General features: G+C 33.5%; 2 protein-coding genes across 5 annotated transcripts; both read left to right on the top strand.

Annotated features, from left to right (window-relative positions):
• Window positions 1-1,018: 1,018 nt before the first annotated feature.
• KU80 (Ku80 family protein) lies at window positions 1,019-6,641 on the top strand. Its single transcript, XM_011036076.1, has 12 exons — window positions 1,019-1,144; window positions 1,254-1,346; window positions 1,432-1,483; window positions 1,607-1,738; window positions 2,203-2,606; window positions 3,715-4,001; window positions 4,092-4,287; window positions 4,407-4,613; window positions 4,936-5,103; window positions 5,195-5,497; window positions 6,128-6,258; window positions 6,347-6,641. Exons 1-12 carry the CDS (start codon window positions 1,130-1,132, stop codon window positions 6,405-6,407), a joined length of 2,049 nt encoding a protein of 682 aa, XP_011034378.1. The 5' UTR covers window positions 1,019-1,129; the 3' UTR covers window positions 6,408-6,641.
• A 735-nt stretch (window positions 6,642-7,376) lies between these two features.
• LOC105132495 (glutathione S-transferase 2-like) lies at window positions 7,377-10,962 on the top strand. 4 transcript variants are annotated; one of them, XM_011036062.1, is made up of 10 exons: window positions 7,377-7,483; window positions 7,559-7,652; window positions 7,719-7,775; window positions 7,884-7,969; window positions 8,231-8,302; window positions 8,629-8,688; window positions 8,773-8,848; window positions 9,176-9,237; window positions 9,675-9,734; window positions 10,257-10,518. In XM_011036062.1, the coding sequence occupies exons 1-10, from the start codon at window positions 7,457-7,459 to the stop codon at window positions 10,287-10,289; spliced, it is 627 nt and encodes a 208-aa protein (XP_011034364.1). In that variant the 5' UTR covers window positions 7,377-7,456; the 3' UTR covers window positions 10,290-10,518. The 4 variants fall into 4 exon arrangements, with proteins under 4 accessions (XP_011034364.1, XP_011034358.1, XP_011034340.1 ...); XM_011036056.1 differs by lacking the exon at window positions 10,257-10,518 and adding an exon at window positions 10,574-10,962 and having other exon boundaries at window positions 7,378-7,483; XM_011036038.1 differs by lacking the exon at window positions 10,257-10,518 and adding an exon at window positions 10,594-10,962 and having other exon boundaries at window positions 7,383-7,483.
• Window positions 10,963-13,518: the final 2,556 nt, after the last annotated feature.

The following is a 13,518-nucleotide window of genomic DNA, read 5'->3' as shown; positions in this document are numbered from 1 at the left end:
TAAATATATAAATGTAAAAATAAATGAAATCCATATCATTAATTCAATAGCCATTTTTTTCCTTTTATGTTCTTTTAATCTAATTTTTTAAATAAACCATTTCTTTAGATTAAATATATACATAATTCTTTTATATCGCCATATAATTGATGAGCTTTCCAACTCAACCATGCTAACCTGGATAGTTCTATGTAAATGAGAAGCATGACTTCATTAACCATTACGTTTTGATAAAAAAGAAAAAAAAAATAAATTAGAATTTTTTGCACATCCACCCTCCCATCGAGTAAAACCTAATCCCAGACATTACCTACCCAAACCAAACACGGCTAAAACTAAAAAGGAATATTCGTTTTGGTTATGGATGCTGTTCTTGTATCATTCGTATTTAAATTTAAAACTAAAATAACTATTTAAATCTACACTTAAATCCAAACACAACACAAAAAAATATTTAGAAATGTGGTGTAAATTATATTTTTATATTTTTAATTTTTAAAAAAATTTAATTTTTTGTATAATTTAAATCATTTTGATGTATTAATCTTAAAAATAATTTTTTAAAAATAAAACATATTATTTTAATGTATTTTGACATAATAATGTTTTTTAAAAATAATAATAACTATATCCATAAACAAATAGGATGATGTGACATCCATACCTAACCTAAATTTTATTTTTTTACTTTGAATTTTACTGTAATCCAGACTAAATTTTATTTTTTGGTGGGTTTTTTTTTTTTTTTTTTTTATGGTCAGTTTGGATTGGTATTTATTGAGCTTTAATGAAGATGTCATCCCTGGATTTGGTTGGATGTTGCTCGGCAATATTTTGCTTAATGGGCTAATTAGATTTTTTTGGTCAAAATAATGGGCTAATCAGATTAGGGCTTAAAATCATTTTGGGCTTTTAAACCCCACCTCTCTCTTCCGCCTGCAAAAGAAATCCACAGCCACAAGTCCACAGTCCTTGCCTCTTGGCAACCCGAGGCGGGAATAAGCAAGCAAAAATAAAAACAGCAAACTCTAGTACCGTCAAGCCATTTTCAAAACTAAAAAAAAAGGTTACCTCCTTTCTCTTCCATTTTCAGCTTCTACAGCAAGCTTTTGCTCTCTCCCACTCTCTAATGGCTCGAAACAAGGTAAATCATCTCATTACTTACCCTTCTTGATCAATACTTACCTTCCCCCCCTCCCTTATCAGGGTTTTAGATTACAGTGAGTTAATTTATTTATTGGTTATGGAAACAGGAAGGATTGGTGCTGCTACTCGATGTCGGTCCAACAATGCACGGTGTTCTTCCTGAAATCAAAAAAGTTTGCTCCTTGCTTATTCAGAAAAAGGTGTCACAGATTTTTCCAATTTTGGGATGTTGTGGTCCTTTTGTTGTTTCTTATTTATAATTTCTCCTCTGTTTCTTATGCGCAGTTGATTTATGGAAAATTCGATGAGGTTGGAGTTGTTGTTTTCGGGACTCAAGGTATATTAGTTTCGTATACTTTGTTGATTGCTGATTTCTGCTTGATTTTTTGTATTGTTAGGGTTCGGTTTACCGATTTCCTGCTTATGCTGGTTTTTAATTTTGTTTTTCTTAAATTCTTAGCGACTGACAATGAGCTGACGAAAGAAGTAGGTGGGTACGAGCATGTTGTCGTCTTACGAAATATCAAAGTTGTTGACGGAGATCTTGTTGATGCATTTCAAGAGCTCCCTCGAGGAAACTTTGATGGAGATTGTATCCACTGGATTTTTCTATATTACTTGTTCTGGAAGTTTATGCTCTGTGCAGGTGTATTACTGCATTTTTGTTATTAGTGTTTACCATCTGTTTCCTGGCCTTGCGTTTTGGAAGTTTATGCTCTGTGTAGGTGTATTACTGCATTTTTGTTATTAGCGTTCACCTTCTGTTACCTGGCATTGTCTTTTGAGCTCGATAGAAGGGGTCACTTTCTTTATTTTCTCAACTCTTCCAAGGGAATTTCTTTTCAGATAAAGGATGAAGCGAGCTTAGATAACTCTGGACAAATATTTAAAATAAGTCTTTTGAGCGTGTAGTTCTCATATGACACATGCATGCATATGTATTAGAGGACTGCCTTGATTCATTTTGTTTGGTCCCAATAATATGGGATGTTGCTACATTTTTTTCTCTTTGTTAATCTTATCAGTGCTTAATAATCTAGTACTTAACTTAGATAGATCTTGATGCTATTGTTGTTGGAATGGATATGCTGATAAAGAAGTATCAAGCAACAAACAAAGGAAAAAAGCGTCTGTGTCTTATTACAAATGCACTGTGCCCTATTAAAGATTCATGTGAAGGGACCAAGGAAGATCAAGTGAACACTATTGCAGCTCAAATGAGTGCACATGGAATGAAAATGGAAAGTGTTATTGTGAGGGGAAGATTATGCGGGGGTGGAGACCAGAGAATAATGGCTGAAAATGATCAACTGCTGAATCTTTTTTCAGAGAAAACATCTGCCAGGGCAGTGTATGTTGAGAGTCCAACTGCATTGTTAGGTGCGGTTAAAACTCGAAATATATCTCCAGTAACAATATTCAGAGGTGATCTTGAACTTGGGTCCAAGATGAAGATTAAGGTGAAGTCTTTGATTTATCATTAAAGATATTTTTGGATGTTATAATATATTCTCTTTGCTTATTCATTTTTCATTTTAAATATGTTTGATGCTTTAGATTGAGCTGATGTGAATGTTCCCTTATTTTACCTCTCGGTAAATTTTTGTGAGATTCACTAATCAAGTCTACAACTGAACCGGGTCATCTAAACCTCTCTGCTCCGTGGGAGCATATGAGAGGTCCAAGGTTTCTGATTTACGTTTATGGTGTGTGTTGATTGTTGGATGCAGCACAGCTTTACTATAGTAGACAATAACTTGTCATCTTAAATGGCTAATATTAGCTATGAAGCGTCTGGGTCAGTAACAGTTTTATGGTGTTAGTGAAGCATGTAAGGGAAGCTGGATGATTGCCAGTGTCTCTAGCAGCATTAACTAGGCAATTAACCCAAACCAAGAGGTATCAACCCCATTTAGGCTAACATAGTAGTTTCTGTCCTCATCAGGGTTATATGTATTTAGCAGCCAAGTGAGTTCTGTAAAAACAATTACTAGTTGGAGGCAGAGTCTTTTCCTCGTGTCTACATTGATCAAACTCATTGAAACCTCCACAGGCTTGAATTTGATTGAAGTACTGATTAAACACTGGGCTGATGCTTTTTTTGCGTTGTCCTGCCACAAACCACGGACACATGCTACTCCCGGTGTTCAACACCAATATGCCTGGAATCCATGGCATTCTAGGCCCATGGGGCAGTCCACTAACCTCTGTAAGAATCCTGTTTTGAGTGAAAGAGGTGGTTACACAGGCTTTAGCTTATACTGGCAATGGCTATCTTTTGTGCTGCATGACAATTCTGTATGGTTTTTGTCGAGTCAAAATCTTACTCTAAATTGGACATGAAAGAAATCATGCCATTTAAGTGGCCATGTGGCATTAGCTCGCTCTTGTTGCCTGCGGTTTGAATCCTAATCTGATTCAGTTTCTGTCAACTTAACTTTCTCATGATCTATGTTTGGGAAGTTCTTTTTTTTTTTTATGTTCAATTCTAGTGTATACTAGTACTGCAAGCTGCATTTTTAGAATATAAACTTGGAGGTTTATTATGTTCATATTATCTGTGAGTAGGTGTGGGTCTACAAAAAAACCTCGGAGGAGAAATTTCCCACTCTGAAGAAATATTCTGATAAAGCGCCTCCAAGTGACAGATTTGCGACGCATGAAGTCAAAGTAGATTATGAGTACAAAAGTGTGGAAGATCCTAATAAGGTTGTTCCTCCAGAACAAAGAATTAAGGGTTACAGATACGGACCACAAGTTGTTCCAGTATCATCTGCTGAGTGGGATGCTGTCAAATTCAAACCAGAAAAAAGTGTGAAGCTTCTAGGATTTACTGATGCTTCAAACATAATGCGGTAAAGAATCACTGCTTTGTATAGTTCGGTGGGTTAAAATAAAAACTGTCTAATATTTTTATTTTGTGCTGACATGCATGTAATCAAAAGGCACTACTACATGAAAGATGTCAACGTCTTTATTCCTGAACCAGGCAATGCAAGGGCTGCTCTTGCAGTTTCTGCTTTAGCTAGAGCAATGAAGGAAATGAATAAGGTTGCAATTTTGCGATGTGTCTGGAGACAAGGACAAGGGAGTGTTGTTGTGGGGGTTTTGACACCCAACATATCTGAGAAAGACAGCACTGTAGGTTTTAGTACATGTTTTGGTGCCTCAGCATCACATTGTTTAACTCTGCACCTTGCTTTTGTTTGTTGTTTTTAGTTTAGTTACCATAGTGAATTGCTTTCTGGTTTGCTGGGCAGCCTGATTCATTTTACTTCAATGTGCTTCCTTTTGCCGAGGATGTCCGGGAATTTCAATTTCCATCTTTCAGCAGTTTCCCAGTTTCATGGCAGCCGAATGAGCAGCAGCAAGAGGCCGCAGATAACCTTGTAAAGATGCTTGATCTTGCACCATCTGCCAAACAGGAAGCTCTACTGCCTGATTTCACACCAAATCCTGTTTTGGAGGTAAGAGGCTGCCTATATTTTGTGTACATGATGTAGTTCTGTTTAGCAAATGTTAATCTTTTCGAGTAAATCCTCAAGATGCTTATTATATGAGAGCTAAAATGAAAAAATAGAGCATTTGAAACATGACCTGTCATGTGATTTCTCATGTGTGTTTCTGCAATTTTCATTTTATACGAGCACCTTCATGATTTGTTTAGCTTTGTTAAACAAGACACCCAGTGCCTGTACGTTGAATTACTGTCAATTGCCCCACCCTGCTCTCCTGCGCAGGTGGTGGTAACTTTCTGACTGAAACTGATGGCAGTGTTCTGTTTCTCAGCGGTTTTATCGTCATCTTGAATTAAAGTCAAAGCATCCAGATGCAGCTGTGCCTCCACTGGATGAAACTCTCAAAACAATAACTGAAGCTGATCCAGATCTTCTTTCTGAAAAGAAAAATGTAATTGATGCATTTTTTAAGAGCTTTGAACTCAAGGAAAATCCAAGGGTGGGTATTTTTGAGAACTTCCATTACAAGAATAGCGTCATAATGTTGCCAAGCTAATCGTGGGCATTGATTAAGTTGATCTTGATTGCAGCTAAAGAAATCAAGCAAGCGGTTATTGGAGAAAAAACCCTCTGGTTCTGATGAGGATTATCAAGAGACAACCAATGCTCTAGCTATCAACCCTGTTAAGGTTGAAAAAATTGGGGATTCAAGTCCAGTTCAAGATTTTGAAGCAATGATGTCACGCAGAGATAGTCCAGATTGGGTTAGTAAAGCAATTCAGGATATGAAAAATAAAATATATAGCCTGGTTGAGAATTCCTATGATGGGGATAATCACGGTAAAGCATTGGAATGTCTACTTGCCCTTCGCAAAGGTTGCATCCTTGAGCAAGTAGGTCTTTTATATCTTCTAGATGTTTTAGTTTCCAAATTGGTATACCTATGATTTTTATGATTTATGTCTATAATTAGTGTTAATTACTCATCCTTTTAGAATTTCTCTATGGCTGCAACTCTGGTGCTGCTTTGACCCAGCCCATTATATTTCATAACTGATGTTTGTTTACTTTACCGTGCATCATTTGAGGTTCCAAGTGTATTTGCCTCTTAGTATAATCAAGTGATTTTGGAAACTATTTTAGGGGTTATTGATATGCTGCTTCCGAGCAACCATCCCTGTCTTGTGATTTGGTTTTACCTTCTTGAGATAAAAGCTTGTCATGTAGTCTAAATTTCAGTAGAACTTGCATGTGGAAAACAGAAACATTGATCCAATCATTTTGACAGCCTGTGATATCTACTGCTGGTTTTTCTGTTTGCTCGATAGTTATGTGAATTATCGACTTCAAGCACTTTGCTGGATGAAGAAGTATTATATTTTCATATCTATCTACATTTTACTTGACTTAGCACAGGCAACTGCCGGGGTGTTGTGGTGATTTACCCGTCCTAGGCTAAGTTAATCATTTGGACTATCAGGCTAAATCAAGAATAGCTGGTTAATTTTGAAACTTCCATGCAGGAACCTAAACAGTTCAATGATTTCCTTCACCATCTTTTCAATGTCGGCCAAGAGAAAAAGCTTCGCAATTTCTGTGAATCCCTCATACCCAAAGGACTCACTTTGATTTCAAAGTCAGAAGCCATAGACAGGTTTCCTTCTAATTTCATCTATTATTTATTTACGATTGTTAAGAACTCGTAATAATCTCGTGTTTCTATGTTTTGTTTCTCTAAGCAGTGAGGTTACAGATGATGAAGCTAGAAACTTTCTGGTTAAAAAAGAGCTGAAATTTGAGTGAGAACGAGACTTAATGTAAAGTTTGATTCCTTGGGGTCATGTTGTATTTTGATGATTCAAGGTATATGACTAGAATCATATGCGTGTATAGGGTCATCTAAATCTTAAAATACCGGGGGGTTGATGTATGAATTTCCTCTAAAACCTCCATTTTAGAAGCTGGCTTGACTATGGGAAGCCTTGTTTATAAATTAACCATGCCATTTTGTTATGTTGATGGCTACTTAGGATTCCTTACTCGAAATGTTCTTGTAATTTGCAAGCTATACAGAGTTCCTACTAAAACTGAGTGAGATAAGACACACCCTTTATGCTTCCATTTCCCGTTCCTACTAAAACTGATTATGGTAGCTCCAGTGGTTGATTTCAAAACTGAAAAATTACTAGATTATTCGTCATGGGAGTTTTAAATTGACAATAATTAAATAAGAATAGTTCAACAAATAAAGAAATGCTAATTTATTGGAAAAAAAAATGAAATTTACACTTGAAAAGACCGCTCGTTATTGAGATTAATATGAATTCATGTCTTTTCAGTATTTTTTTAACATTAATATATTAAAATTATTTAAAAACATTTTAAAAAATTAATTTGATATTTTTTAGAGTAAAAATAATTTTAAAAAGATTATAATTAAAAAAAAACACTCACAATGTGATTTTTCATGCTTATTTATCTCTTGTTCTAATATTAGTGTTTTTTTAAGAATGTGTTAAAAATTATTTTTCAAGGTGATTATATCTGGAAATATATTTTTAATATTAATATATCAAAAAAATAAAAATTTGAAAAACATGAATATACTGCAATGAAAAAAAAAAAACCCTTAAATTACAAGGAAAACAAACCAGAAACACAATTTGAAAACATCCATCACAGCAGAGCACAACATGTGGTGACTGAAGCTAACACCATATCCCATGATGACGTGGCACAACCAACTGACTTTTGTCTGGCAATTGACTTCTCTTCAACTGTGAAAGCAAAGGATTCTCTACTTCCAATAAAAAAAGTTCTCACCATTCTGAACAGTACTTTTTTTTTTTTTAATGGAACAGCTCAACAACCAGAACCAGGTAATTAACCTTTCTTTGTCTAATGCGTACACCTTTCTATAAAATCTTTTCTTAAAAGTCTGTTTGACTTACCAGAGAGACACTATGAATTCATCACCAGAACTAGTCTTGTATAATTTCTCGCACAGCTCCTGTTCATGGCGGGTCCGCTTCGCTTTAAACCTTAAAGGTATCATTTGCTACGTTTATATTGATCGACTTTTGTTAATCATTTCTGAAAAATGGAACTGTTCAGGACTGGATTATGAGTATAAAGCAGTCAACCTTGCAAAAGGAGAGCAGTTTAGTACAGGTGAGGTTGGAAGATTTCATATACTTAGCTTACCTAGAATATGATTTTAGATTCGTACTGGTACAAGGTCCAGGTAGTGAGGATCGATGAATGTTATCTCTGTTGCAGAGTTTGAAAAATTGAATCCTCTCCGTTATGTTCCAGTCTTGGTTGATGGTGATGTGGTAGTCTCCGACTCCTTAGCAATCTTGCTGGTCAGTGTTCTTTGCTCAGAAAGGATTTTATGCATACTGTAGCACTCTCGTTGCGGTTGCATTTTATGAAAATTAGACAAAGATCTACAGACATAAATCCATGATTTGGAGTGAGTGAATGAATAATGGCCTCCAGTTAATGTTGGGCTGTGTGAATTCATAAATCATGATAAATTAACTTTTGAGAGATCTTCGATGAATTTTCTTTTATGCCATATTTATTTTTGTGTCTATTCATAATTTTCTGTTGTAAATGGGTAGTATTTGGAAGAAAAGTATCCTCAGAGAGCTTTGCTGCCAGATGATCCTCGGCGAAAAGCTCTAAATCTCCAAGTAAGATTGTTGTCATTGCTTATTTTTTCATACGTGAAGTATCTGGAAAACATTGTATTAAGAATCTTCTTATGTAATGTGTTTTATAAGAGCAACAGTCCTGAACTTGTGAATGGATTCAATGATCCCTTGCTTCTAACCTTCATCTATGGAAAAGTCTTTACAGCTGGAGCATACAGAACAAGCTAATCTGGGTTTTTTTAGCTATTATCTAAATGGTTTCATTTCCTTCTGAGTACAGAACGTGAATCAGACTACGCGGACATGCCAGTAGTTATTAACTAATTTTTCTTGTGTAACCATGCTAATTACAGTACATGTCACAGGTTGCCAGTGTCGTCTGCTCTAGCATACAACCTCTTCATATGTTGGCTTTGGTGGTACATGTATTAGTTTCAGTGGTTTATCCACGTTATTTTTAGTTTCATTCACACATATATCAACTATGCCATGTCTTAATTTTTGCGTAGAAAAGCATTGAAGAAAAAGTTGGTCCAGGAGAGGGATTATTATGGGCACAATCTAGTATTGAAAAAGGTTTTTTTGGTACGTAATTCTTCTCATCACGGAAGCAATCTAATTCCCTTTCCCTTTCTCTTTCCTTTCCCTTTCTTTTTGAGATAATTACCAAGCTTAGCTACACCCATGATAGTTGAAATCATTAAGAAAGATGAAACAATTGGGTATGAGTGGCCATACTTTTGCAGTGCATGAAATTTATAGCCTGTGGACGCAACCTTAGAGTCCATGAGGAATCAGATTGTAGAATTTTTTTGTTAGAGTTGTCGTTTGTGATCATTTATTAGCCTCTTCATGTCATGCTACTGTGTACTCCTTATTGCTCATGTAAAGTGTTTTTATTCTTTTCTACAGCACTTGAGAAGTTGGTAAAAGACTTTGCAACCAGCTTTGCCACTGGAGAAGCATTATACATGGTCTCTATTCAATACTTTGTTCACTGTTTCTTGCGCGGAACTTGATTTATTATATCTGAATGCTTCTACTAATTTTAATGGTCTTGCATTGTTAAGGCACCCTCTCTCCAAGACATTAATATATGTCGGTGTTGTGTGGCAGTTCACCTATCTAATTCATTGGTTCTTAGTCATTTGTTGATTCTTTTGGTTTTTTGCTCTGATTCAAAACCTTAACGATAGGACTGTGCAGAAATGATTTACTTTGAACCTAACAAAAGTTCTCAACTATGCAGAAAGTGTGATTTCTAATTGGCATGTTCCTGATGCTTATATATTTTAGAAGTATATATTGCTCTGATTAAATCAATGTTCTCAGAAAATAAGAGGAATTTAATGTTGATATTTCAAATCTGAAGCGCCTTGAAGACCAGACTAATTTCTTATTTTGTTTGCAGGCTGATGTGTTCTTGGCCCCACAGATTGCTACAGTTGTTATGAGGTTCAACATTGATATGGTAAAGCATTTCCCTTGATTATTATTATTATTTTTTATTTCCTTTAGGATTCGTTTCCAAACTAGTTCTATCATCATAATGTCCACACAGTGGAGCTCCTACTTCTTGGACACTACATACTGTACTGTAATTTTGCGCTGCTGTAGATACACGCTTCTCATGTTTGTGTTCATAAACCTGTTGTTTTTAATCCTTTAATAAAATGTGTTTCATACAAACACAGGAAGCATATGCATTGTGCCTAGTTTTTCTCTTGGAATAACTGAGAAAACCTAAAAAATCCTACTAAAGTCGGATATTGAAAGAAGAATTGGAGTCCAACAATCCTTCGCATAATTAACTTTTATTTTTGTGCTTATGATTCATAAGTTTCTGAATTCTCACCATGCATCAAATGGTTCATGCCATAAAATAAGAGGATTTTCATAAAGTTCTTAGCGTGTGATGTTCATATAAAATCTGAGAAGCTTCTCCATGGGTGGTGAAGCATATTTAGCATTTCTTTTCTCAACTGGTTTACAGGCTTTAAACATGAGACGAAGAGAGTTGGGATAGAAGGGATATGTCCCCTCTGTCCTTCCTGTTTTAGAAGGAAAAAACAAAAATCACTCAAAAACTATCCGAGGCACAAATTTATTTTTTATGTTTCTGTTTTCATCTCGGTCCTTTCAATCAAACATATTTCTGTCATTCTTGCATCCATCCCTTTTTCCACGAACACTAACCAAACGCAGTTGTAACAGCACGATGATGCAGTGACTGATAATATATACGTGTATTCTTGTGTTTATGGTTTTATCAAATTGCTATTATCTTGATTTCTTTCTCTTGATAAACAGCTGTGTGATTGTTTATGCAGTCCAACTTCCCTGTTTTAAGTAGGGTATATGAATCATACAAGACCGTACCGGAGTTCCGAGCTTCATCCCCGGAAGCACAGCCAGTTGCAGGGAGTTAAGTTTGTTATTTTTTTAAATGAATGTCAGCAAAGCTTTAGGTTCAAGAGTTCCAGCATAGCTATTGAGTTACTTCTTTCTTTTTTCCCCCTTTTATTTGATAAATAACTGGGTAAAATGAAAAATAAAATGTCTTATGCTTTCGTTATTTGCACTTTGGGGACCTATAGTTTCTTCTGGTTGCTTTTTTGCCCCTTGCGACAATTAACTTGCTAGATGGTGTCCTCAAACTTTTTATTTTTTCGAACACATCCTAATCCCTTAATTTTGAATGATAGAATCCGATAACTCTCAATGTTCTAATAAGCATTTATTGTATTTAATAATTTATCCACACTACATTTTTCATGATTCAATTATGTGCTGACAATGAAAAATCGAAAGTACTCGCAAGACCAAGATGGTGCATAGCTGAGAAAACTATAAGAACATTAAGACATGCATATCCAAGCTTCAGATTAAAATAACATAAACTTAATTAATCGTTATAAATTAATGGATTAGACTTAATTATGGATTAACATAGGAACACCAGGTACTAAAACAAGGAGGATTATAGAACCTTGGAATTGCTAATCAATATATAACCAACAAATTGCAAATGAATATATATAACCTGAATAAGATAGATGACGACAAAATATAGTAGCAAACACTAATCTTTTCTATTATATTCATTAATTACATGTTATCTGTTTGTTTTTGTGATGAAAAAATATTTTTTAAAAAAATTATTATTAAATTGTTATTATGTTGTGTTTTAAATGAATTTTTTTTATGTTTTTTTATTGCTTTGATGTATTAATATTAAAATTATTATTTTAATATATTATAAAAAATATTTTAAAAAATAATAATTGTTATACAATTTTGTTTATTTGTGTCAGTTTTTCATACGCAATTTTGAAAAGGCGGGGCTAAATAATACGTACAAACAAATGAGTTTATATTTTAAATGAGTTCAAGACATGTAGAATTAGTTACACACACACACACATATATATATATATATGATGATTTTATAATTAGATGATAATCTTATTATTATTATTTTAAAAGAAGATAATTATAATAAAGATTGGACATACTTTTTGTTAATTCATATTTTAAATTTTGAAATTTTGAATTTTATGGATTAAAGATATGGAGATGAAGCAATGCATTTCACAGCATATAAAAGCTTAATTGGAAGAAGGTTACAAGAGGTTAATCTAGGTTCGAGTCTAATAATGACTCTTTAGAGATGTAATATTTGCTTTGTACATGGTACGCCTTCCCTCCATTGAAATTTTTTGTTCTTGTTTATTTTTCATAGCTTAATTAATTCGGTGACGGGTTAAATTTCTTAAATTTTTTTATTAATGTAAATGTTTAAATAAAATTTCATGTATTTTAATTAATTTTATAAATTTTAAAATTAATAACTATATAATTTTTTAATAGCTCAAAAATATATAAAATTTAAACGGGTGACACCCAGAAAGGAAGACCCACCAAAGTTTAATGTCAGTAATTAAATATTTTTTAATATATATATATTTTAATCCTCGCTGAAAAATGATTAGTTAAATAGCTAAAGCAATAGCTAAGTTTCATGAAAAATACCGGTGGAGCGGAGGCGGAGCTACGTGGAAACCGTCAAATGGAAGAAGGCAAGACGCGCCAAAGTTTAATATCATCCTTATACTTGTTTATATTTTCAATTATATTCTAAATATTTGTTAATCAAGAGTTTGAAAGAGTAAATATGATATGAAATATGAACTTACCTATTTTCTAACTTAACGTGTATTAAAATCATTGTATACGAAAAAAAAGTGATAAACTGGTAATTTATTTTTCATTTAGACAATAGCACATTTTAATTGGAAGAATAAAAAAACAAACTAAAGAAATACATGTTGCTCTGTAGTGTGGTAGCCTCTATTTTTTATGTTTTAAAAAAATACATTTGATGTGAAAAAAATCAAATTAATGCTTTTTTTTAAGATTTACAATGATTTTGATTTTTTAACATTAATAAATAAATAAAATTATTTTGATATATTTTCAAGTGAAAAACATAAAAAAATAAAACACATATTAACCAATAAATAATAGCAATCTATTCCTATCAACTTTTTTATTTACTTCAAATTTACTAAAACTTATAATTTACTTTAAATTTACTAAAACTTATGGCATAACAAATAGATCTACACTTACTTGTTCTAGGGTATACATGTAAGCGGGTTAATGTAGTTTGGTCTAACGTGAGAGATATGGTCGAGGAGTAAGCCGTCAGGTGCTATGCCAACACTCACTTGGATTTTGTGTGTAAATGTTAATGGTGTGGGAACATCCTGTCCGGCTGGCCACTAGCTGGCGGTTTCTTGTATATGGCGCCAATATATTGATAGATAATTATTATTTTTTTCATTTAATATAGGGGTTTTTAGAGAGCTTGCTTGCAGCTCAATTAATTTTATTAATTCTAAAATTAATAATTATATAAATTTTTACTAATTATTATATAAATAATCATATGGTTAGAACATGAGGATAGATATTTTGTCAGCTCAACTTGCAAATTCTGCAACAGAAACGTTGGTTTATCCTCAACGAAATTGAGATTTCTTTTTCAGGGGAGATTGAAAGGGGAAAAAGGCTGCATAATGTGAATTATTTATGATAAATACAATTAAAATGAAAATATTTGATCATGAGATGATGGATTCGATTTTTTTAAAAAAATTTAAAACCTTATTATAGTGATTAAAATTTAAATTTAAAACCTTATTATAGTGATTAAAAAATCGAATGACGTCCACTTCTCATAAAAAGTGGTG

Source organism: Populus euphratica, unplaced genomic scaffold (genome assembly GCF_000495115.2).
Source record: "Populus euphratica unplaced genomic scaffold, PopEup_1.0 scaffold2.1, whole genome shotgun sequence".
NCBI classification, from domain to species: domain Eukaryota; kingdom Viridiplantae; phylum Streptophyta; class Magnoliopsida; order Malpighiales; family Salicaceae; genus Populus; species Populus euphratica.
The sequence above is the reverse complement of the archived record's forward strand: the minus strand, read 5'-3'. Positions and strand labels throughout refer to the sequence as shown.

What these genes read in the sequence shown, in the direction of transcription:
- KU80 (XM_011036076.1), top strand. An exon ending in GATGCTTCAAACATAATGCG is followed by an intron (nt 4,002 to 4,091) that starts GTAAAGAATCAC and finishes TGTAATCAAAAG; the next exon opens with GCACTACTACATGAAAGATG. An exon ending in TATCTGAGAAAGACAGCACT is followed by an intron (nt 4,288 to 4,406) that starts GTAGGTTTTAGT and finishes TTTGCTGGGCAG; the next exon opens with CCTGATTCATTTTACTTCAA.
- LOC105132495 (XM_011036038.1), top strand. Translation starts at nt 7,457, where the DNA reads ATGGAACAGCTCAACAACCAGAACCAG. An exon ending in AGCTCAACAACCAGAACCAG is followed by an intron (nt 7,484 to 7,558) that starts GTAATTAACCTT and finishes TTGACTTACCAG; the next exon opens with AGAGACACTATGAATTCATC. An exon ending in TGTTGGCTTTGGTGGTACAT is followed by an intron (nt 8,689 to 8,772) that starts GTATTAGTTTCA and finishes ATTTTTGCGTAG; the next exon opens with AAAAGCATTGAAGAAAAAGT.